General features: G+C 41.4%; 1 protein-coding gene across 2 annotated transcripts in view; it reads right to left on the bottom strand.

Moving 5' to 3' along the window:
• cemip (cell migration inducing hyaluronidase 1) overlaps window positions 1–23,459 on the bottom strand; it is a 365,428-nt gene that overhangs the window by 228,438 nt on the left and 113,531 nt on the right. For both annotated transcript variants that reach the window (XM_060941115.1, XM_060941116.1), the window contains exons 3-6: window positions 18,597–18,734; window positions 18,222–18,360; window positions 14,307–14,543; window positions 13,488–13,667 (exon numbers count right to left, since the gene is read on the bottom strand). In XM_060941115.1, the coding sequence (XP_060797098.1) occupies window positions 13,488–13,667; window positions 14,307–14,543; window positions 18,222–18,360; window positions 18,597–18,734 (694 nt within the window). The remainder of the gene's footprint in view (window positions 1–13,487; window positions 13,668–14,306; window positions 14,544–18,221; window positions 18,361–18,596; window positions 18,735–23,459) is intronic.

The following is a 23,459-nucleotide window of genomic DNA, read 5'->3' as shown; positions in this document are numbered from 1 at the left end:
TTAAGGAAAAGGAAAATCTTTATAGGAACCGCAAAGCCGAGTTATCGTTACCATTTGGAAGTCAATTATTTTCCAATAAGTGAATTATAGATATGTAATTATAATATAACATGAGCTGATAGCCGAAGAGGCGCATAGTGCCAAGTTGGCTATAAGCCATGTACGACGAGATTGAGTGGAATAACTTTTATTCTATCCACATTCACTGGATTTTGAGAAACAGAGCATTTTTATTTTTTGCAAATTCCATAAATAAAAACTTTATACAAAACGTCCAACAAAATAATTTCCACTTAGAATGTAAACAAACTGGCAAAATGACAGGAGCAATTTGTGAAAAATGCTATAATAATAACTCTTAAAAAATACTTTCTTACCATCAAATATTTTTATTTCATATTTTGCTGCGCTTTTTTTTTTTTGTATTTTTTGGGGTTTTGTTTTTGAATAGTTTTTATTTCATCCTCAGTTGGCTCAGCAACATGCTCCACCATTTTGTTTTACTCTACTCACGGTATATGAGCTGATAGCCTCGTAGCAGAGAAGCCAATCAGAACACGTGATTGCTCATATCCAGTGAATGTGGATAGAATAAATATATATATATCCTTAGTCTATAATTTAGGGCGACACGGTGCTGTAGTGGTTAGCACTCACAGCAAGATGGTTCTGGGTTTGAGTCCAGTGGTTTGCGAGGGCCTTTCTGTGTGGAGTTTGCATGTTCTCCCCGTGTCCGCGTGGGTTTCCTCCAGGTGCTCCGGTTTCCCCCACAGTCCAAAGACATGCAGGTTAGGTTAACTGGTGGCTCTAAATTGACCGTAGGTGTGAATGTGAGTGTGAATGGTTGTCGTGTCAGCCCTGTGATGATTTGGCAACTTGTCCAGGGTGTACCCCGCCTCTCACCCATAGTCAGCTGGAATAGGCTCCAGTTTGCCCGCGACCCTGCACAGGACAAGCGCTTATGGATGGATGGATGGATGGATGGATGGATGATATATAATTTCAAGGTTTATATATAACATTTGTCATTTGCATCAAATAGTACACAGAAAGGTTGTCATACTTTTGTTCAAACCAAAAACTAAATTTACAGTTTTGCCATCTGTCATTTTGTGTCATTTGTACTGTGCTCAGTCTATCAACTTTCAGTTTCTCCTCCAAACATATTTTAGTGGAAAATAATGACAGAGTAAATAATCCGCTTCATTCATGTTCATTACACCAAGTCCATAACATCTACTGGCAATGTATTACGGAAATGTCATCAAAATGGTCGAGAATATATTAGCCCATTAGAGCTCAAAACTATGGGGGCGTGTCATGCTGTGTACTCACGTGGCATGACTGTAGCTGACTGGCTGCATGAACCTACAACACTGAGCTGGTTAAAGTTAACCCACAGCCTCACTTATTATCATTCTGTGTTTTTTTTGTAAGACCGCTAATGGTGTTGTTAGAGTCAGATTAAAAAAGGGTTAGGGTTAGCCCTAGGGTTTGGGTTAACCCTCACCACAAATAAAATGTGGATGCCCAAAATGAAACCTTATAATGATTTTTTATTTGACCTTTGAAAGATGGCTGGGGCTTATCCCTGCTAGCCCATCGACACCAGGGGCGCAGTTGGGACCCTTGGGGGGGGGATCCCCCCCAGAGTCATGGGGACGTCAATCCGTCCCCCCCACTTTTACAGGGCAAAAAAAACTTAAACCACGTCTTGTGTTGTTGTTCAGGGCAGAGAGGGTAAAAGCGGAGCGAGAGGTGCAAATGTTTGTTATGTTGCGTGTTGTATTTTTGCAAGGGGATCCCCTTATATGCAGACCAGAGTCAAGCTCTCACTCTGACATAGTATGTCAAATTAGTTCGGCATCAACCATCTCTGGTTCAGGGGTCCTGAAGGAGCTGCCTCGTTGGCGCCTGTGACAGTGATAGCGGTAACCATAGTGACCACTAATCTATCTATCTATCTATCTATCTATCTGACTGACTGACTGACTTTAATGATTATGCCTATTCTCAGTAGTAGCCTAACAACTGCGTGTGAACTATGAAGCCAACGAAAAAACAAAAAGCTATTACAGCATTTTTTCAAAAACCAAATCATGTAAGTAGGCTATCCAATCCCTTACATGTTGTCTGTTGACCATACAGTTCCCATAATGTGTCAGAGCCATGTTCGTTTGTAATGGGGAGCAGCTAACAGGCTATGGTAATGTAAAATGATCTTTAGTGTATGTGTATCCATATTATGCTAATGTTAAAATTAGTTGTCAACTGTGTTAAGACTGTGTTAAGGCAGGTTTCACGCAGATTAGTTTAGCTCTTCCTGACATAATTCGAGCAAGTGATGCGCCGTTTCGTTAGTCAACGTTGCTGGAAAGTGAGCCAAAGAATGCGAAGAGACGTCCAGGGCTGCTGCTCCCACACGCAACAGGCAGGCAGTAAAGTTAGGGCGCAGAACTGAGGCAGAACGCAGTTTTAGTGGGTTATGGAGATTGAAAACATGGTTGCGGTCAACCATGAGCCAAAAAAGACAATGGAGTTGCGGTGTGCCATACTCACCAGGAGAGGCTGGACAATTTGAACAGACAAGAAATTGCCCAGGCGGCACGGTGGTGTAGTGGTTAGCGCTGTCGCCTCACAGCAAGAAGGTCCTGGGTTCGAGCCCCGGGGCCGGCGAGGGCCTTTCTGTGCGGAGTTTGCATGTTCTCCCCGTGTCCGCGTGGGTTTCCTCCGGGTGCTCCGGTTTCCCCCACAGTCCAAAGACATGCAGGTTAGGTTAACTGGTGACTCTAAATTGAGTGTAGGTGTGAATGTGAGTGTGAATGGTTGTCTGTATCTATGTGTCAGCCCTGTGATGACCTGGCGACTTGTCCAGGGTGTACCCCGCCTTTCGCCCGTAGTCAGCTGGGATAGGCTCCAGCTTGCCTGCGACCCTGTAGAAGGATAAAGCGGCTAGAGATAATGAGATGAGATGAGAAATTGCCCAGCAGTATGTTCAGGGAAATGAAAGGAGGAGAGAGTTTTTTGGGTCCTTTACATAAGCTAATCTGTTTCTGCACTGTAAAACCCGATAAGGTCACTGAGCTCAAAAATTTTATTGAAACTGATTACGTAAAAATTTTTGAGGTAAGTAACTACATTTTTTAAGGTAGGATTTCTTAAAAATTACACTATAGTTACACTTAATTGTAATTTTTAAGAAATCTTACCTTAAAAAATGTAGTTACTTACCTCAAAAATTTTTACGTAATCAGTTTCAATAAAATTTTTGAGCTCAGTGACCTTATCGGGTTTTACAGCGTGGACAGTAAATTTGTAGTAAAGTTTGCCCTGGAGGGAATTAATTTAAAACTGTCATGTAGACTATTTTTTAGGCTACTATTTTATGTAAAAGTGCTGTTAAAGTGTTTGCAAGGCACGCTAAGTAACAATTTCAATTGTATTTTTTTTTTTGTTCATAGGGCTTTTTCTGTTTTCTCAAAGAATTAGTATGGTGAAATGTTTAAATAAAACATACTTTGCAGAGGGCGGCACGGTGGTGTAGTGGTTAGCGCTGTCGCCTCACAGCAAGAAGGTCCTGGGTTCGAGCCCCGGGGCCGGCGAGGGCCTTTCTGTGTGGAGTTTGCATGTTCTCCCCGTGTCCGCGTGGGTTTCCTCCGGGTGCTCCGGTTTCCCCCACAGTCCAAAGACATGCAGGTTAGGTTAACTGGTGACTCTAAATTGACCGTAGGTGTGAATGTGAGTGTGAATGGTTGTCTGTGTCTATGTCTCAGCCCTGTGATGACCTGGCGACTTGTCCAGGGTGTACCCCGCCTTTCGCCCATAGTCAGTTGGGATAGGCTCCAGCTTGCCTGCGACCCTGTAGAAGGATAAAGCGGCTAGAGATAATGAGATGAGATGAGATATTTTGCAGAAGGCATGAGGTTTTGGGTGGTAATTGATTGGCACACTAGACAAATGAAATATCTATCATGTATGGGTAGTGTTGATCAGGTAAGCCTTTGACAGTCATTGTTGCACCATAGTTTCAAATAAGTATCTAATTTTTATTGTTTTTATTGCAAACCACTGGCCCAAATGACACAAAATAACTAATCGAGCACCAGTTAAGGTTAAAGTAATTAAATACTAGGCCTTAGTTAATGTTAAAGTAATTAAGTACTAGCCTAATTGAGGTACAGTTGAAATGCTGACAGCTTGGTCCCCCCCAGTTCTAAAATCCTATCTGCACCCCTGATCGGCACAAGCCACCTCTGACTACTGTTCCCATAAAAACGATGCATTATTTGCCTTGTTTCCAAACTGCTGTCACAGCCATGCTGTTAGACAACATATTTTGACCAATCAAGATCTGAGAATTCAACAGTGCTGTAGTATAAAGAAATGTATTAAATGGTAGAAGTGAGTGAGATAGCCGTCTTCGACAAGCGCTTATATGGTAGTGACATAAAATGTGATGGCCGTCTCAAGATTCTCTGGATAGGATAGGAAGGGTAATTATAGTGGGAGATCTTCTCCCTGGTGTGAACGTCCCCTCTGAGGGACAGAGAGATAGAAAAAGAGAAATAGCCAGACTTAGACGAGTTACAAGCACATTGCAATTTTGCTGACTGACAGGCATCTCTGGTTCAACAAGGGCAGATCACATAACTGAAATCTAATCAGCCAAGTGCAAACCTGACCATGTTACATTACATCATTCAAGCCCTTATTTTCACCGATTGAATTTTTTTTTTTTTACATAAAATAGTTGTCTGCTGATTTGCTAATGAACTTCTAAAATTCTCCTCCATCTCTATTCCTTCCATCCAGTCTTTGAGGAAAGTCATCAGGGCACCAGTAGAATATGGAAATTGGTTTCTTGAAGTGGTATTGCAGTACGAGTAATATTTCACTGGACACGGCAGGATTATTACATATGCATTGCATGAAATGGTCCCTGGCACACTGCCAATCTTTAAGATGTATTGGTGATGGTGTGTGTCCAAGTGTTAAAAAAAAAAGATAGAAGTCCTCATCCATTTTTTCTTATTCCTTTCTCCTTGACTTCTCTAAGTGTAAATATTTAACTGTAGGTGGAAACACACTTAATGCTGTATGCACTAGCCAGAGCAGCAAGTGAGATTTTTCTGGGAAACTGTTTCAGGGTTGAACTTTGCTTTAGCTTCTTGCTTGAGACATTCTTACACTGTCTTGCAAAAGTATTCATCCCCCTTGGTGTTCATCTTGTTTTGTTACATTACAAGCTGTAATTAAAATGGATTTTGAGGGGGTTAGCACCATTTGGTTTACACAACATGCCTACCACTTTAAAGGTGCAATAATTAAGATGTTAAAAAAAAAAAATCTGGAGTGTGCATAGGTATTCACCCCCCCCCCAAAGTCAATACTTTGTAGAGCCACCTTTTGCTGCAATTACAGCTGCAAGTCTCTTGGGGTATGTCTCTATTAGTTTAGCACATCTAGCCCATTCCTCAAGGCAAAACTGCTCCAACTCCTTCAAGTTAGATGGGTTGCGTTGGTGAAATCTGCATGGCACTAAATACAGGGCAATTCTGGAGGAAAACCTGTTTGAGTCGGCCAGAGGTTTGAGACTGGGATGAAGGTTCACGTTCCAGCAGGACAATGACCCTAAACATACTGCTAAAAAGTTACACTGGAGTGGTTTAAAAGGAAACATTTAAAATGTCTTGGAATGGCCTAATCAAAGCCCAGACCTCAATCCAATTGAGAATCTGTGGCATAACTTGAAGATTGTTGTACACTAACGCAACCCATCTAACTTGAAGTCACTGTATATGACTGATTCAACATCTGCAAGATTGCATTCATATAACTCACTGCTGCTGTGCATTTGGATAGTAGGGGAATGTTGATTCATACAGGAATATAGATCTAATTTTGAGAAGATGATACTCATATGATGGCACGGTGTAGTGGTTAGCGCTGTCACCTCACAGCAAGAAGGTTCTGGGTTCGAGCCCCGTGGCCGGCAAGGGCCTTTCTGTGCGGAGTTTGCATGTTCTCCCCGTGTCCACGTGGGTTTCCTCCGGGTGCTCCGGTTTCCCCCCACAGTCCAAAGACATGCAGGTTAGGTTAACTGGTGACTCTAAATTGACCGTAGGTGTGAATGTGAGTGTGAATGGTTGTCTGTGTCTATGTGTCGCCCTGTGATGACCTGGCGACTTGTCCAGGGTGTACCCCGCCTTTCGCCCGTAGTCAGCTGGGATAGGCTCCAGCTTGCCTGCGACCCTGTAGAACAGGATAAAGCGGCTAGAGATAATGAGATGAGATAATGAGATGATACTAATATTGCTCTATGATCTGATATAACAAGGATACATTTAAAGCGTTCAGTACGTTTGACGGATTATATTGATTCAGTACTATGCAAACAATTTGGGGAAAAAAAAGTGCTTCAAGGAGTAGGAGGCCACACCAACTTTTCTGAGACTGACAGGCTCAGAGGCCACGCGTCCTTCACTATTCCTTTACTGGATGAGAGAATAAGAATGAGCCAGAAATGCACAGTGCATTTTGTCAGGAATAAATCAGGTCTTGTGATTCCTCAAAGGTGCAGAGGAGGTCCTAGATTGGAGCAAAAACCATCTGCTCCCAGTTATTAAATCCAGACTTGGACTCAGCCTGGGATTCACACAGTGACTCTGTGCTGGATAGAATTTATTGAGGACAGAGAGGCAGCTGCTATGATACTTGGACATGGACTGTCTTGCCTGAGCCTAATCATGGCATTCGTAATTAGTAGAGAAAACAGGGAGTTTGCAGATCACAGACAGATCCAAGCAATGTGCTGCCTGATAGAGGAGCATCCAATTAAGAGCTCTGGGTATGGCCAAATGTTGACACAAATTTCTCAGAGGAACCAAGCACTAAACTAGCAAGGACAACTGAAGCATTTTTAGCCTTCCTTGCTTCTAAAGGAAGTTAGAGTGTTAATTAACCATCTCTGATCATTTTTCATTTCCACACATGAAAAAAGTGTCTTTTGATGTGCATTCAGCTTAATTTTAATATTGCAATATCTGGAAAGAGATAATGATAATATATTTGGTTAATCTCCAGGAGCGGGAAGGAATACAATATCATGAAATTCCAATTAAGTCCATATCAGTTCACAAAATGTGTAGAAAAATTCATGTTGAAGGAGAATATTTATGCACACTGTATTTAATGTGGGCTAACTGTGCTGAGAGTGATGGGTTTATGTAATGGGAATAAAAGAGATGCACAGCAAAAGCTTTATTAGATGTCAGTTCAGAATTTCCGCCTGTAGCCAGAATTCTGTGCTACTGAGCTTAGTGAATGAAAGCACAGATATGAACACTCCACATGAGAGCAGCACTCCGTGTAAAGTCAAAAGCGTCAAAGGGCAGTTGAGCCATGTCTGATGTAAAATGGGCTTAATCTGCAAGCACGAGACATCTGATTTATTTCCAAGAATTTTAATAATAGCTGTACTGAATGTTATTGGAAATGTATTAGCTCTCTTCTGTCCCACAAGTTTCATATCTGACCAGCCTCTCCTGCCTACATGAGAATAAAAGCAACTTCTGTTCTCTCAATATTGCACACTGGGTGATATAACATCAATAGTGTTATACTGTGTCACAATATGATTTTCTGAGATATCCTAGATATTATGATATTATATAATGTGTGATGTGGTATCTGACACCAAGATGTTAGCAGCAGATCCTTTAAGTCCTGTAAGTTATGAGGTGGGGCCTCCATGGATTGGACTTGTTTGTCCAGCACATTCCAGAGATGCTCTTTCAGATGGAGATCTGGGGAATTTGGAGGCCAAGTAAACACCTTGAACTCTCATGTTCCTCAAACCATTCCTGAACAATTTTTGCAGTGTAGCAGGGCACATTATCCTGCTGAAAGAGGCTGCTGTCATTAGGGAATACTGTTGCAATGAACAGGGTGCGCTTGGTCTGCAACAATGTTTAGGTAGGTGGTACGTGTCAAAGTTACAACCACATGAACGCCAGGACCCAAGGTTTCCCAGCAGAACATTGTCCAGAGCATCACACTGCCTCTGCTGGCTTGCCTTCTTCCCATAGTGCATCCTGGTGCCATCTGTTCCTCAGGAAAGTAATGCACATGCCCACAGCTGTCCAAATGATGTAAAAGAAACCATGATTCATCAGCTCAGTCCAACTTCTTCCATTGCTTCATGGTCCAGTTCTGATGCTCACGTGGCCTTTGTAGACGCTTTCAGTGGTGGACAGGGGTTAGGATGGGCCCTATATGCAGCAGGCTGCAATGCACTGTGTGTTTGTGCTACAGTAGCTCTTTTGTAGGATTGGACCAGATGGGCTAGCCTTTGTGTAAGTTAACTAATTCATTTTTTAATAATTTTTAACATGCATCAATAAGCTTTGGGCATCCATGATCCTGTCGCCAGTTCACCAGTTGTCCTTCCTTGGACCACTTTTGGTAGGTACTAAGCACTGCAAACCAGGAACACCCATAAGACCTGCCATTTTGGAGATATTCTGACCAAGTCATTCTAATCATCACGATTTAGTTCTTGTCAAAGTTGCTCATATCCTTATGCTTTCCAAGTTTTCCAACACATCAATTTCAAGAATTGGCAGTTTACTTGCTGCCTAGTATATCCCACCCCTTGACAGATGTCATTGTAATGAGATAGACAGATAAAATGCCTTTATTGTCACTGCACAAATCAACAAAAAAATTTTTTTAGTTTATCATAGGAGAGCAAAGCTACTGCGTATGTGCATGCCATCACTCTTGGGTACTTCAGCCCAAGGCTGTCCTATGTTAACCTAACTGCATGTCTTTGTGGAAACCGGAGCACCCAGAGGAAACCCATGCAGACACGGGGAGAACATGCAAACTCCACACAGAAAGGCCCCCGTCGGACACTGGGCTCGAATTCAGAACCTTCTTGCTGTGAGGCAACAGTGCTAACCACTACACCACCATGCCGCCTGATAACAAGCAATGTTGTTTGCGTTACATTAATTCCACTGACATGTCATGGCTGATCTGTGTAGGTGTTTTTTTTTTATTGAAGTAAAAGTTAAACCATGTTTTGTTTTAAAATGCTACTGATTTGCTAGCTGTTTGTTAGCAAACACATATAGGTGAAACATACACATCATCGAAACGTCTTTAAGAATGGACAGACGATATTTTCATCCAGCCCTACCCAGAAAACCCAAACAGTGATTTCTGTATTCGAATACTGGTGCCTCAAATGGTTAAGCAGGGATCCAGTGATTATACACATCCAATACTGTGTCAGCCTGGGCTCACAGATGACATGACTATTTAAGGGTTTGGTCTGTTGTTGGGAGGTCAGGCATTTTTATCCCCGATGACACCTAACTATCTGTGGCCAGGAGCTAGGTTTGCCAACATTCTGTCAGCTCGAGATTGGAAAGAATGTAGGTTTTAGGACAGATAGTATGCGGGGAGCCATTAATTCTATATGCCTCACTATAATGATGATAATCACCACTATTACCAGAACAAGAGACACTTAATTTTCACATTTTAAACCAAACCCATAAGCTTGCAAATTTCAGCACAACTAGAAATTTAGAATGTTATCATACCATTTTGGTTTTTACAAACATTCAGGAACTTTGTTTCATGCATGCATTCAGTGGCATACCAGTACTGTGGTAGCTACTGCTACTTGTAGCGTTCTTTGTTAATTAACATAGGACTGTATAGCAAGTGGTACAGCCACTGTGTGAAAGCAGAACAGTTACCACTTTTGGCTTAACTGGTATACTGCACTCACATTAAACTACCTACTGACACTCAGAGCAGGCAAATTAATCAACCATACCTTACAGCAGGGGTCACCAAACTTTTTTCTCTGGGGGCCACATTGTCGTTCCTGACTGTGATGGGGGCCGGGGTCGGGTCAGCTATATCACATAGAATTGTATAACCCAGACAGATATGACCACCAGCAGGCCTCATTGTGTAGTAGAGATTACTAGCCTGGCACGGCCATCCCCACTACTATATCCACACTACTATACCCACACTACTATAGCCACACTTGATTCCTGGCACATATTTGTTTATCTTTACTAGTGGTTTGCAAAAGTAGTAATCAAGTCTTCACACTTTGTTTTAATTTGAAATACCACTGATATTCCATTTATTTATTTTCTAATAAAAATAATATCAAAGCTGTCAAGGTAAGAAACATCTGCCTAGTTGAGGTGATTGACACTGGCAAAGGTGAGTGGAAAATTATAAATTGTAGGTAGGCCTGTTGATATTATTAATAATAATTGTATGCAGCACTTAATAAAGGTCAAATAAATAGGCCTATAAAATAAATACATTTTAAAAAACAGTGAAATTATAATAATATGAGCAATAGATCAATAGATCACAGCAGTTGTGCTGTGTCCTGCACGTCATTGCTCTCATCCATGGCCAAAGCAAAAAACTCGAATTCTGACGCTTTCTCATTCAGCTGGTCAGACACGCTGTCCCCCAAATCTTCGGTTCGCCTGGTCATAGCAGGTGCAGAGAGACCCGCCACGTTGAGCGCATCCTTCTTGTCGGGACACACCTCCTCAGCCACAGCAAGCATGCATACTTTAACAAAGTCCCCATCAGTAAACGGCTTAATTTCCATGGGTAGCTAGTAGGTGAGCTACCTTATAGCCAGCTCGGACAGCAGCCTGGTTGATCTGGGTTTGGCGAAGGAATACATTCTGTTGTGCAGCCAGTCCGCATTTCATCCTCCGAATCCTGTCTTCTCTTGTTTGCCCTCGCAAACTAGCATACTCTTTGTGGCATAGTTCGAATTACGTGGGAGCCAATGGGAGCTGAGCTCCCATTCCCTCAGGCTCCCATGAAAGAAGCAAACTTAATTTTCTGTGGAAGTCTCTCAAATACGTCATATATCACCATAATAAGCTTGAATAGCCTATATCACCATATAAATATAAATAAAACTCATTTCATTTCCGATCACCATGCAGCCATAACTTTGTATTGAACATGTTATTAAACCGCAACATGTACAGCTGTACTTCACCACCACACCACTATGCGCGCAAACTGAAATTTGCAGCCTGCGAAATCGAATGTGAAGTTAAGTCCGAAGAAGACTTGTCCTCTATCTCACAACGATCTTCCTTTGTTTAACAATATATATAATTATATATATATACAATATATATATAATTTGTTTAACAATATATATATATATATATATATATATATATATATATATATATATATATATATATATATATATATATGCAACACCGTGTGTGTGTGCGTGTGTGCGGGCATGCGCGCGCCTGTGTGTGAAAGCTGTGCACTGCAGTGCGCAAAAGTGCGCTGGTCCAGGAGAGCGAGTATGCATTGCTTTTTTTTTTTTAAATAGAAACCCCCATAGGGTCAAATTTATAATTCGAACCCTGCTTTGTGGCGGGTTTCATAGTGACGACGCAGATTATATTCTTTGAAAACCGGCACACTTTCTTTACATACAAGACAAACTGCACGGTCCTTACACTGAACGAAAAAATAATCGGTGGTCCACTGTTCTTTAAAAACTCCGCACTCTGTCAACTTTTCGCTGACCGCTCGCCATTTTGCTGTCCTGAACACTGACAGTTCTTTGCGCATGCGCTGCCTGTCACTGCTTGATCGCGAGCATATGACGAAAATTCGGAAAATATGAATAGTTCATTTTATAACTAAATATCAATTTTAATTGATAAAATCAACAAAATACAAGATGCAGACATGTTATTATTTGCCAAAAAGCAATTTAAAAAAATAGGCCATGACCACTTTTGGGGATTGTCTCATAGGGCCGGTTCAAGTGATGGGGGGTAGAGGGGCTGGGGGCCGGTCAAAGGGGGGTGGCGGGCCGGATCTGGCCCGCGGGCCGTAGTTTGGTGACCCCTGCCTTACAGCATTAAGAGTAGAGCTATAGTGCGAAGACTGAATGTCACAATTATCCAGGAGTTTACGCTGCTAATTTTTTTTCCTTTTCACTTAAAGAAAAAAATCAAGAATAAGATTTTAATATAGTGTGCTAAGACTTTACACAGTCTCTCATCTCAAAGATTGAAAATCATCATCTGTGGGGAAGGCCTCATATTTTAGCAATAAGAACGCTTAGACAACATTTTGCACTATAGTCACTGGCAATAATGAAGTAAATCATTTTTTTGGCAACCACACTGTGAATATAAGACCACATAATCACCACTGATCTCTGAGTGGGAAGGATAACCCTCCTCTTTCTCCAGTAAATCAGAGAGATGCTAGCCAATTGCTGTGGTCTGTTAGTGCATGTACTGTATATACAGTGAATAGAGCATTTAGTGCTCTCCTCCGAGCATGTTCAGCAGTCTCATGACCGATTGCTTCATGTGTCTTGAAGGAAGAACTTATCTTGTGTATTGATTAGTAGCTGTCGTACAATAAGTAGGACTTTGCTAGAAGAACTTGCAGTACATATCCTGCATATTGATTTAGAGCTGCCATACGATAGGGAAGACTTAGCTAGAGGAACTGGCAGTCACGAAAACTGAGAAATAAAATGGGCTTGACTTACACTGCCCACAAAAACATGCTAACCTGCACTTTTGGTCCATTTGATGTTGGTCCTGGTCCACTTTGTACTAGCCTTAAAAAAAAGTCAGCTCGAATTCCCTTAAGGGTTCTTCAGTGGCCCATAAGTTATGGAACCCTACAACAACTTGTTTAGGTAGCATTAAGAACCCTTAACTGTAACAAAAACCTCTTGATGAACTCATGAAGAACACTTTCTCGAAGAATGTATGTTTTGTGTCTTGTATACAACTCTGACATTTGCCTTTACCACATCCTCAAGAGAAGCTTTAAAAATATTCACTCTCGCAGAAATATGGACATCCCATAAATGTCTGATGATAAATGACTGTCATGACAGTACATGGAGTGGCACGGTGACGCAGTGGTTAGTGCTGTCACCTCACAACAAGAAGGTTCTAGGTTCAAGCCTAGCGGCTGACTGGGGCCTTTCTGTGTGGAGTTTGCATGTTCTCCCCATGTTCATGTGGGTTTCCTCTGGGTGCTCCGGTTTCCCCCACAGTCCAAAGACTGTGAAAGTAGGTTAACTGGCTACTCAAAATTGCTCATAGGTGTGAATGTGTGTGTGTATGGTTGTTTGTCTGTGGAAGCTGTGATGGGCCTAGCAAGCCAGTGGTGGATGAGGTGTGCTCAAGATAGATGCAAACGGCCTTGTAAGAGGCTGGCAACTGACAGGCCAATTGGCCTACAAGACATGTGAGAGAAGAAGAAAGAAGACAGTACATGGTCACTAATGAAGCACTATTGGGATTGAGATATGTCCTGTCAAGGTTCCACTCTGATGTTTGTTGAAGTTTTGGTGTCTTCAAGAAAAAAAATGGACTAGCTCTTTCTTTCTGAAACTCAATGGGACTCTAAATTTGTACCTGAAGCCAAGCCGATGAAAATGACGGCTGCCCAGCTTGGCCAGAGTTTTCCTAGCCGAGTCCTCGAGGTTGTTCGAGCCCTCATCGTTCACCATCATGGCTAGGATCTGACCATCATCCACTGCCTCCACATACTGGGCCAGGCGCCTGCTTTCGTCCTTACTCCTGTATGTGTCAAATCTGCAAAGTAGTTCAAAGAGAAATATCATTATCTAGCCATGGAAGGTTCTGAAAGCCAAACAAACATTCCAGGCAAGTTGGAATAAGTTGTTGTTTTGAAGGCAAAGTACAGCCAAAGGGCAGGTTATTCTTCTGTGATGAGAAACTGGTTACAGGCCAGTCATGCAGGGCTGGAAGAACAGCTTTGTTTTGACAATTGGTCGAAAGTTTATGTTTCCTGGTTTTAATGCCAGCAAGTCAATAAATCACTATTTCGTTGATGTAAATCAGCCGTAATCCAATATATGGCCAAACAATAGCTTAGCAAAAAGAAATGCAGGTCACAGAAGAAGCAAAGTCAAAGGACACAGATATGAAAGACACTGAAGGATAGATGGAGAAAGGAAATTATTCATGATGTACTGACACAGACAGACAGACTGGTGGAGTTATATAAAGATGAACAGATAGACAGAGTTATACTTGAGGGAGAGACCGAGATGGACAGTGGCTTATACATCACACAAGAAAGACAGAGATGTGTATCAAGAGTTTGAGACATCCATGAGGAAAGCATTTTTTAGCACCAAATTAAGAAACGGCTCCAAGTGCAATAACATAAGCTCCGCCTCTTTCATAAAGTACAGCAAGAACACCAACCTATCAGTGCGTAGCACCTGTCCTGTTGTGGGCTCAATGACATGGACGATGATGCCACGGTTGCCCCAGCTCCTCTCGAAATGGTAGCTGTTTTCATTTCCTTCTCCAGGATGCAGTGTTTTGTTAAGGAACGTCCATGACAGCTTCTTCTCAGCGTGAATCTCCAGCGTTCCTCCTGTTCCTACACCAACATACTTTCTCCCAAAATAACTGTGCTCATCACTGGTGTCGTCAGATCTGTTATGAAAAACATAGCAAATAAGCACATAACAGGCAACTATTTTCAGTGAAACTACACCACAACCTTTTGGTCCTATAATAGTCATTTCCTCTGATAGATTAAACAGATGAAAAACTACATAGCAACAAATGGGCTAGTCGGTAATTGTGTCTCGACTGAGTATCCCTATATGTTTACCTGCCAAAATGGACATTAAGTGTAAGTGGGCATAAATGAAGACTGAGCTGTAAACAACCATAATACTTTTGAGATATCTGGCACCCTAGTGTTTAACAAAGATCCCACATAGACAAGCAAAGTGCAAAGAGGTCAATTCTAATGCTGAAGTATCAAAAAGCCTTGGTGTATATATGCATATATATATATTTATTCGATCCACATTCACTGGATATGAGCAACTGCATGCTCTGATTGGCTACTCTACTACTCAGATATCAGCTCATATACTGTGAGTAGAGAAAAACAAAATGGAGGCGCGCATCAAGGCGCGACACCAGTGATGAGCACACCAGTGATGAGCACTTTATCAAGTATTTAAAAAAAAAAAGAAACAGCTAAAAGAGTATAGTTTTGGTTTTTTCCTCCTCCAATATCTCCTGTTCCACACTCCACCCCAGTCGGTGGCAGTAAAGCAACTTTATGTTGGTTTGCCAACCACCAAAAAACCCTAAAGAAGAAGAAGAAGAAAATGGCAGAGCGTGTTGCTGAGCCAACCGAGGACGAAATAAAAACTCTACTCAAAAACAACCCCCCCCCAGAAAAACACAAAAAAGCAACAAAATATGGAATGAAAGTATTTGATGGTAAGAACGTATCTTTTTATTATTTTTCAAGAATTATTGTTATCGCATTTTTCATAAATTGCTACTGTCATTTCGTCGTTTTTTTACATTCTAAGCAGAAATTATTTTGTTGGATGTTTTGTATAAAGTTTTTATTTATCAAATTTGCAAACAATAAAAATGCTCTGTTTCTCAAAATCCAGTGAATGCGGCTATAATAAAACAGTTATTCTACTCAATCTCACTGTACATGGCTTATAGCCAACTCGGTGCTACGTGCCTCGTCGGCTATCAGCTCATGCACGACTCGATTTCGTGGAATAACCGTTAAATATATAAATTTCTATATATTCACATGAATTATAATAATACTGTAAAACAAAAATGCATAAAAACTTCACAATACGACAAAGAAACAGCAGGGTATACACAGACGAACTAATCAAGAACTAAAACAAAACCGGTGGATACAAAATGGCAGCAAACTAATGACAGGAGGTGGAAATCAAAACAAACATGAGCACAGGGAACTCCAACGCAAATGTGACGCATCCAAATAAACCCCTATCTGAGATAAATGATCAAGCAGATTGATATCAATCTGTGTGCTGTGGAAGCTAGTGATTCCATCTTCAAAGTGGCTGCTACTGTTTTTAGGTCTGTGACATCCATTTTACAGTGTCATACCATGTCACAATCTACATAAGCAAACAGTAAGAGGTGACGTGTGTATGCTGTATACACAATCAAGTCAAGTCAACTTTATTGTCAAATATGCTATACATGCTCGACATACAGCACAGATGAAATTTGAGTCCTCTCTGACCCATGGTGCAAACAGAACACTCTACAGTATAAACACTCTAGATAAGAAAATAGACATAGACTAAACACTCACAGGTACAACCCCGATTCCAAAAAAGTTGGGACAAAGTACAAATTGTAAATGAAAACGGAGTGCAATGATGTGGAAGTTTCAAAATTCCATATTTTATTCAGAATAGAACATAGATGACATATCAAATGTTTAAACTGAGAAAATGTATCATTTAAAGAGAAAAATTTGGTGATTTTAAATTTCATGACAACAACACATCCCAAAAAAGTTGGGACAAGGCCATGTTTACCACTGTGAGACATCCCCTTTTCTCTTTACAACAGTCTGTAAACGTCTGGGGACTGAGGAGACAAGTTGCTCAAGTTTAGGGATAGGAATGTTAACCCATTCTTGTCTAATGTAGGATTCTAGTTGCTCAACTGTCTTAGGTCTTTTTTGTCGTATCTTCCGTTTTATGATGCGCCAAATGTTTTCTATGGGTGAAAGATCTGGACTGCAGGCTGGCCAGTTCAGTACCCGGACCCTTCTTCTACCCAGCCATGATGCTGTAATTGATGCAGTATGTGGTTTGGCATTGTCATGTTGGAAAATGCAAGGTCTTCCCTGAAAGAGACGTCGTCTGGATGGGAGCACATGTTGCTCTAGAACCTGGATATACCTTTCAGCATTGATGGTGTCTTTCCAGATGTGTAAGCTGCCCATGCCACACACACTAATGCAACCCCATACCATCAGAGATGCAGGCTTCTGAACTGAGCGCTGATAACAACTTGGGTCGTCCTTCTCCTCTTTAGTCCGAATGACACGGCGTCCCTGATTTCCATAAAGAACTTCAAATTTTGATTCGTCTGACCACAGAACAGTTTTCCACTTTGCCACAGTCCATTTTAAATGAGCCTTGGCCCAGAGAAGACGTCTGCGCTTCTGGATCGTGTTTAGATACGGCTTCTTCTTTGAACTATAGAGTTTTAGCTGGCAACGGCGGATGGCACGGTGAATTGTGTTCACAGATAATGTTCTCTGGAAATATTCCTGAGCCCATTTTGTGATTTCCAATACAGAAGCATGCCTGTATGTGATGCAGTGCCGTCTAAGGGCCCGAAGATCACGGCCACTCAGTATGGTTTTCCAGCCTTGACCCTTACGCACAGAGATTCTTCCAGATTCTCTGAATCTTTTGAATGATATTATGCACTGTAGATGATGATATGTTCAAACTCTTTGCAATTTTACACTGTCGAACTCCTTTCTGATATTGCTCCACTATTTGTCGGTGCAGAATTAGGGGGATTGGTGAGCCTCTTTCCATCTTTACTTCTGAGAGCCGCTGCCACTCCAAGATGCTCTTTTTATACCCAGTCATGTTAATGACCTATTGCCAATTGACCTAATGAGTTGCAATTTGGTCCTCCAGCTGTTCCTTTTTTGTACCTTTAACTTTTCCAGCCTCTTATTGCCCCTGTCCCAACTTTTTTGAGATGTGTTGCTGTCATGAAATTTCAAATGAGCCAATATTTGGCATGAAATTTCAAAATGTCTCACTTTCAATATTTTATATGTTGTCTATGTTCTATTGTGAATACAATATCAGTTTTTGAGATTTGTAAATTATTGCATTCCGTTTTTATTTACAATTTGTACTTTGTCCCAACTTTTTTGGAATCGGGGTTGTATGTATATACACACAATATATAAATTGTGTGTGTATATATATATATATATATATATATATATATATACACACACACACACACACACACATACCGTACATATACATGCACACACATACACATTCTGTACATACATATATACATATACATGTATGTATACAATGCTAAATTGATGCCTACAGGCTTGCATTAGTTGTAACTACCTTAGCCTTGAAGTGCCAGGGAAAAATGTAACAAGCAAATGTGTCTTGACTGATTGACTGCATATTGGGAAAACTGTAAATATAATTTTTGTCCAAACTTTACTACAGAAAGCAATATCAAATGTCATGCCTACATATTATAGTGAAGTGTCCAATGTGGATTGTGATGCTCCTGCTTTACCTGCCATAGAGGGAGATGGTGAGGTTTCCTTTATATGGACACTCAGGACTGCCGATATGCATCTCACCGTTGTTCCCAATGAGGATGTGTTTGGCACGAAGTAAGATGGGCTGGTTAGTGTCAGCAATCACAAGCTTTCCTATGGAGAACACAGAACTCTTCCATGACTTGATCTCAAACCCAAAACATCTGTGTTCTTTCCTTTTAAGGCCACTGAGATGCAGCATTAACCCAAACATGCTCTTTACTATCAGGATAGATGTGAATGGATTTCTCCTTCAAGTGAAACACATGAACCTTTCGGTTAAACACACTTCAAACCCCCTGTGATTGATTTTATTATGCTTGAAAGAAAGCAGGAGAAAGGTGACATACCTCCATTGAGGATCTCGATGGAATGGACGGTGGCAGAGGAGGTAAGAAGCAGTTTACGGCCGTAGCCGATGGTGACACGGTGAGATTCACTAAAGCCAGGAGTCCAGGACTGCAACCCAGGCATCTGATCTGGACAAACTGCAGAATGAACAAACACATACAGTATAGACACACTCAGGATAATGACTTGAGTAACCAGACACACGCATTACAATTTAGTGCAAAGTGCATGATGTACATTGCCTTGTGTAAATATTCACACCTATGGAACTTGATTATTTACCACCGTGGGTCAATACTTGGAAGAATCACCTTTGGCTAAAGGCTTCTGGGATAAGGCACAATCACTGGAGGCACTGTATACAGTATGATATGAACACATAATGTTTGCATAAACATACATACCAATATTTTCTTGACTGGTTTTAGTCAACACCACCTAAACCGAGACCAAGTCATGACCAAGACCACAGTGTATCAATATCAAAACAAGTCCAAGACTTTGAGGAGTTGAGACAAAGTCAAGTCCAAGACCAAAGTAGGACAAGACCATGTCAAGACCAAGACCAAACCAGTGCAAGTCCCACTCGGCACTGACACACTTATGATAAAATGTGGAACATTAAAACCATAAACACTTCTCAAATTTTATTACACAAGATTTGGCTAACATATCCTCCCACTCCCAGACAGTCATAGCTCCTTGTCCTGTCTCCCGCATGCACTTTCTTTGAGTGTGAAGATGGGTGGTGGTGGTGGGGGTGACAGCAGTTAACAGCAACAAAAATTTCAAATTAAAAGTGAGTCACATTATTGGTTGAATTTGAAGCAGAAAGTTTTACATCCAATCACAGTAAAGATGTTAACAAATAAATCAGACAGACAATGCATAGGCAATTCAGTGATATCCCCACAGTTGTGGTCTTGACTGGTCTTAAAATAAAATCCTGAGTCCTCTATGTCTGAGACTGAGACAAGCCCGAGTAAAAATGCACTCAATTCTGAGATGAGACCAAGACCTTTAAAAAGTGGTTTTGAGACCAAGGTCACTGCGTATCTTTAACACCAATGTGAAGTCTGTCCTTCTGCATGCCTGCAAGACATGGAGAACGACCAAAGCATTGACAAACAGGCTACAGACCTTTGGCTATCGATGCCTGAGGAATATTCTCAACTTAAAGTGGGAGGACCATATCTCCAACGAGGAATTATGGGAGTAGACAGGACAGGAATGGATAGAGAACCAAATTAAGAGGAGGAAGTGGAGCTGGATCGGACACACCTAAATGGAAGCCAGCTAGCAACATCACCAGGCGTGCCCTGCGCTGGAACCCACAAGGGAAAAGGAAGCCAGGACAACCAAAGAACACATGGAGGCGGTCAACAGAAGCTGAAGCGAGGACCATCAGACTAGATTGGACAAAGATGAAGACAGCAGCTGAAGACCGACGTAAATGGCGGGTGACAGTGGACGACCTATGCTCCTCAAAGGGATTAAGTCAAGTAAGTCTTGAGACCAAGACTGATCTCAAGTACTACAGCATCATGATTTAATGATACCTGAACAAAAATGAAGCACACAGTTTCTCTTTCCATCCATCTATTATCCATAACCACCTATCCTGTGCAGGGTCATGGGCAAGCTGGAGCCTATCCCAGCTGACTACGGGCGAGAGGCGGGGTACACCCTGGACAAGTCACCAAATCATCACAGGGCTGACACACATATAGTAGAGACAAACAACTATTCACACCTACGGTCAATTTAGAGCCACCGATTAGCCTAACCTGCATGTCTTTGGGCTGTGGGGGAAACCAGAGCACCCAGAGGAAACCCACACAGACACGGGAAGAACATGCAAACTCCACACAGAAAGGTCCCCATCGGCCACTGGGCTCGAACCCAGAACCTTCTTGCTGTGAGGCAACAGTGCTAACCACTACACCCCCATTTTCTCTTTCTTGTCTTGTAATGTTGAAATGACTTGCTCTCTGAATGTTGATTGTAGTGTGGATAAAACTGATAAATTCAGAAATGAATGCACATATTTTATAAAACAAACCTTTTTTTCCTGTTGTTCATCATACCAACATTGTTTATATCATAAAATTAACAGCAAGAGTCAAAGTAAATAAATAAAAAGTAGCTAAAAAAAGAAGTGATAAAGTTATTTAGTCATTAGAAAACAAGTTTTTTAACCCCAATGTCATTTTATCATGTAAGCAAGCATTTTAGATATTCACACCTTGTTTACTGTTTGGTGTATTTCTTCTTTATTATTTCTGCATCATTTTCCCTCACAGCTATAATGACCATTATACAGGCTGTGCAGAACCCTTTATCCAAACCAAACAAAGTGTTTCCTTCTCAGAAGAGAAATCCTAATCCTCAATTCACATGAAATGACATTCTGAATTTGCAGCTACAAAACAAGGCACATAGATATCTGGCATTTTTTTCTGAAGCCTTGTTATTTTAAGATCACAAGAACAATAAAAACAGTAAGTCACAGCAAGACAAGAGCTGTTAGAGTCCCAGTGCTATGAATTCTGCCAGGAAATCACCTACTTGTGCAATTCCCCACACGGAAGCTATGCTACTTGTCTCGAATTAACTCTGGAGGTATCCCTACCACATCCACAATATCCAGTTTGTCCTTAATTGACAGCTAACTTTGCTCAGTAGTGTGGTTATTGTAAAAACCATGGCAATGCATTTGAAATAAATAGGTGTTGTTAAAAGTGAGCCCAGGGTTCTTTAGGGTGCATTTTGTAATATTTGGCTCACATTGCATGAGTGGTCAATAAAATATCTCCTCAAGTTCATTTTCTCATAAATTACTAAGAATTATAAAAGCCCTTTCTGGACTTCCGTGATTTCTGGGTGCATTGTTTTAATCGCATTAATGTAATTACCTCTGTGTAAGTAAGAAAACCATTTAAAAGTATCTAAAAAAAAAAAAAGCCCCAACATCCATTTGTTCATTCAGTCATTCATTTTTAGTAACTTTCACTACAGTAATTTCAGTTATATCATGAGTTCTACTCAAAGTTGGGTCATACCAAAGTCCGTCATAAAAATGGTACCTACTGCCATCTGGCAAGACACTCTGCAATACAGATGCGAGTGGGGAGTCAAACTCTCGCGGTTACCAAAGGATTAACCCTACATATTTAATAGGTGAGAGGCTGAGGGCTACTGAAATGGAGCCTTAAGAGCTGGTTAGTACTGGGACAGGAGACTGCCTGGGAAGACCAGATCCTTGCGCAGGAGGGGGGATATCATGATACCAGTCCATTGCAAAGCACTGTGCAAATATACCTGTCCACATTAAATATGAGAGATAATGTTGTGACATTTCTACTATGTACATGCAAACAGTCCCCTCCTAAAGTACTGAAATAGAGAGGCCAATTCTTTTGTGTTTGCTATACACTGAATACATTTGAGTTTGCGATAATAAGCTTTCATTTCTTGATACGTACATCTAAATGTGTTAAACAACTTAGAACATGCCACCTTTGGGGGAAGACCACCCAATTTTTAGATGAGATATTTAAATAAATATTTGGTTGCATATCAAGCCGGCGACCTACTGACATCACCAAAGTATTGCATTCTCCTTTTGTGATGGTTTTTCAGGCTTGTACCACAGCTTCTTTCAGTTGTTTGTTTTAATGTGATTTTCCCTTCAGTTTCCTCTTCAGGAGGAGAAATACATGCTCAATTGCATTAAGGTCTGGTGATTGGCTTGGCCAATCTAAAACCATCTCCTTTTTTTCCCTGATGAAGTTCTTTGTGTTGTTGGTGTGTTTTGAGTCATTGTCTTGCTGCAAGTTCTTCCCAATTGCATTGGATGTATTTGTCTGTAACTTGGCAGACATGATTCTGTTGACTTCTAAATTCGTTCTGCTGTTCCCACCATGAGGTACATCATCAATAAAGATTAGTCAGCCTGTTCCAGAAGCAGCCATGCAGGCCCAAGCCATAACACTACCTCCACTGTGCTTGTCCAATGAGCTTGTATGTTTTGGATCATGAGCAGATCCTTTCTTTCTCCACACTTTGGCCTTTCCATCACTTTGGTAAAGGATAATCTTGGAACCGAATCTAGAACCAATGCTTACTGCTGTTTAGTGCTTTTCATCTTGTGGTATGGCCTCTATATTTCTGCTGCAAGTGTCTTCTTCAAATGATTTATTGCGATACCTTCACCCTGGCCCTGTGGAGGTTGTTGATGATGTTACTGACTGTTGTTTTTGTTTGTTTTGTTCTCCTTACAATGCTTTTGTCATCAGCTGCTGTTTTTTTTGTTTCGGGGTTTTGTTTTTTGGGAAACCTGTTCAGTGTCTGGCGGCACGGTGCTGTAATGATTAGCACTGTTGCCTCACAGCAAGAAGGCTCTGGGTTTGAGCCCAGTGGCCAATGGGGCTTTTCTGTGTGGAGTTTGCATGTTCTCCCCGTGTCTGCGTGGGTTTCCTCTGGGTGCTCCGGTTTCCCCCACAGTCCAAAGACATGCAGGTTAGGCTAATTGGTGACTCTAAATTGACCGTAGGTGTGAATGTGAGTGGTTGCTTGTCTCTATGCGTCAGCCCTGCAATGACCTGGCGACTTGTCCAGGGTGTACCCTGCCTCTCGCCCATAGTCAGCTGGGATAGGTTCCAGCTTGCCTGTGACCCTGCACAGGATAAGCAGTTACGGATAATGGATGGATGTTCAGTGCCTGGTTTGCTAGCACAGTGCCTTGCAAAAGTATTCATCCCCCTTGGTGTTTGTCCTGTTTTGTTGCATTACATGCTGGAAATAAAATGGATTTTTTTTTTTTTTTTTTTTTGGGGGGGGGGGGGGGTAGCACCATTTGA

This window comes from Neoarius graeffei, chromosome 15 (genome assembly GCF_027579695.1).
Source record: "Neoarius graeffei isolate fNeoGra1 chromosome 15, fNeoGra1.pri, whole genome shotgun sequence".
NCBI classification, from domain to species: domain Eukaryota; kingdom Metazoa; phylum Chordata; class Actinopteri; order Siluriformes; family Ariidae; genus Neoarius; species Neoarius graeffei.
This window is presented reverse-complemented; position numbering and strand designations above follow the sequence as displayed.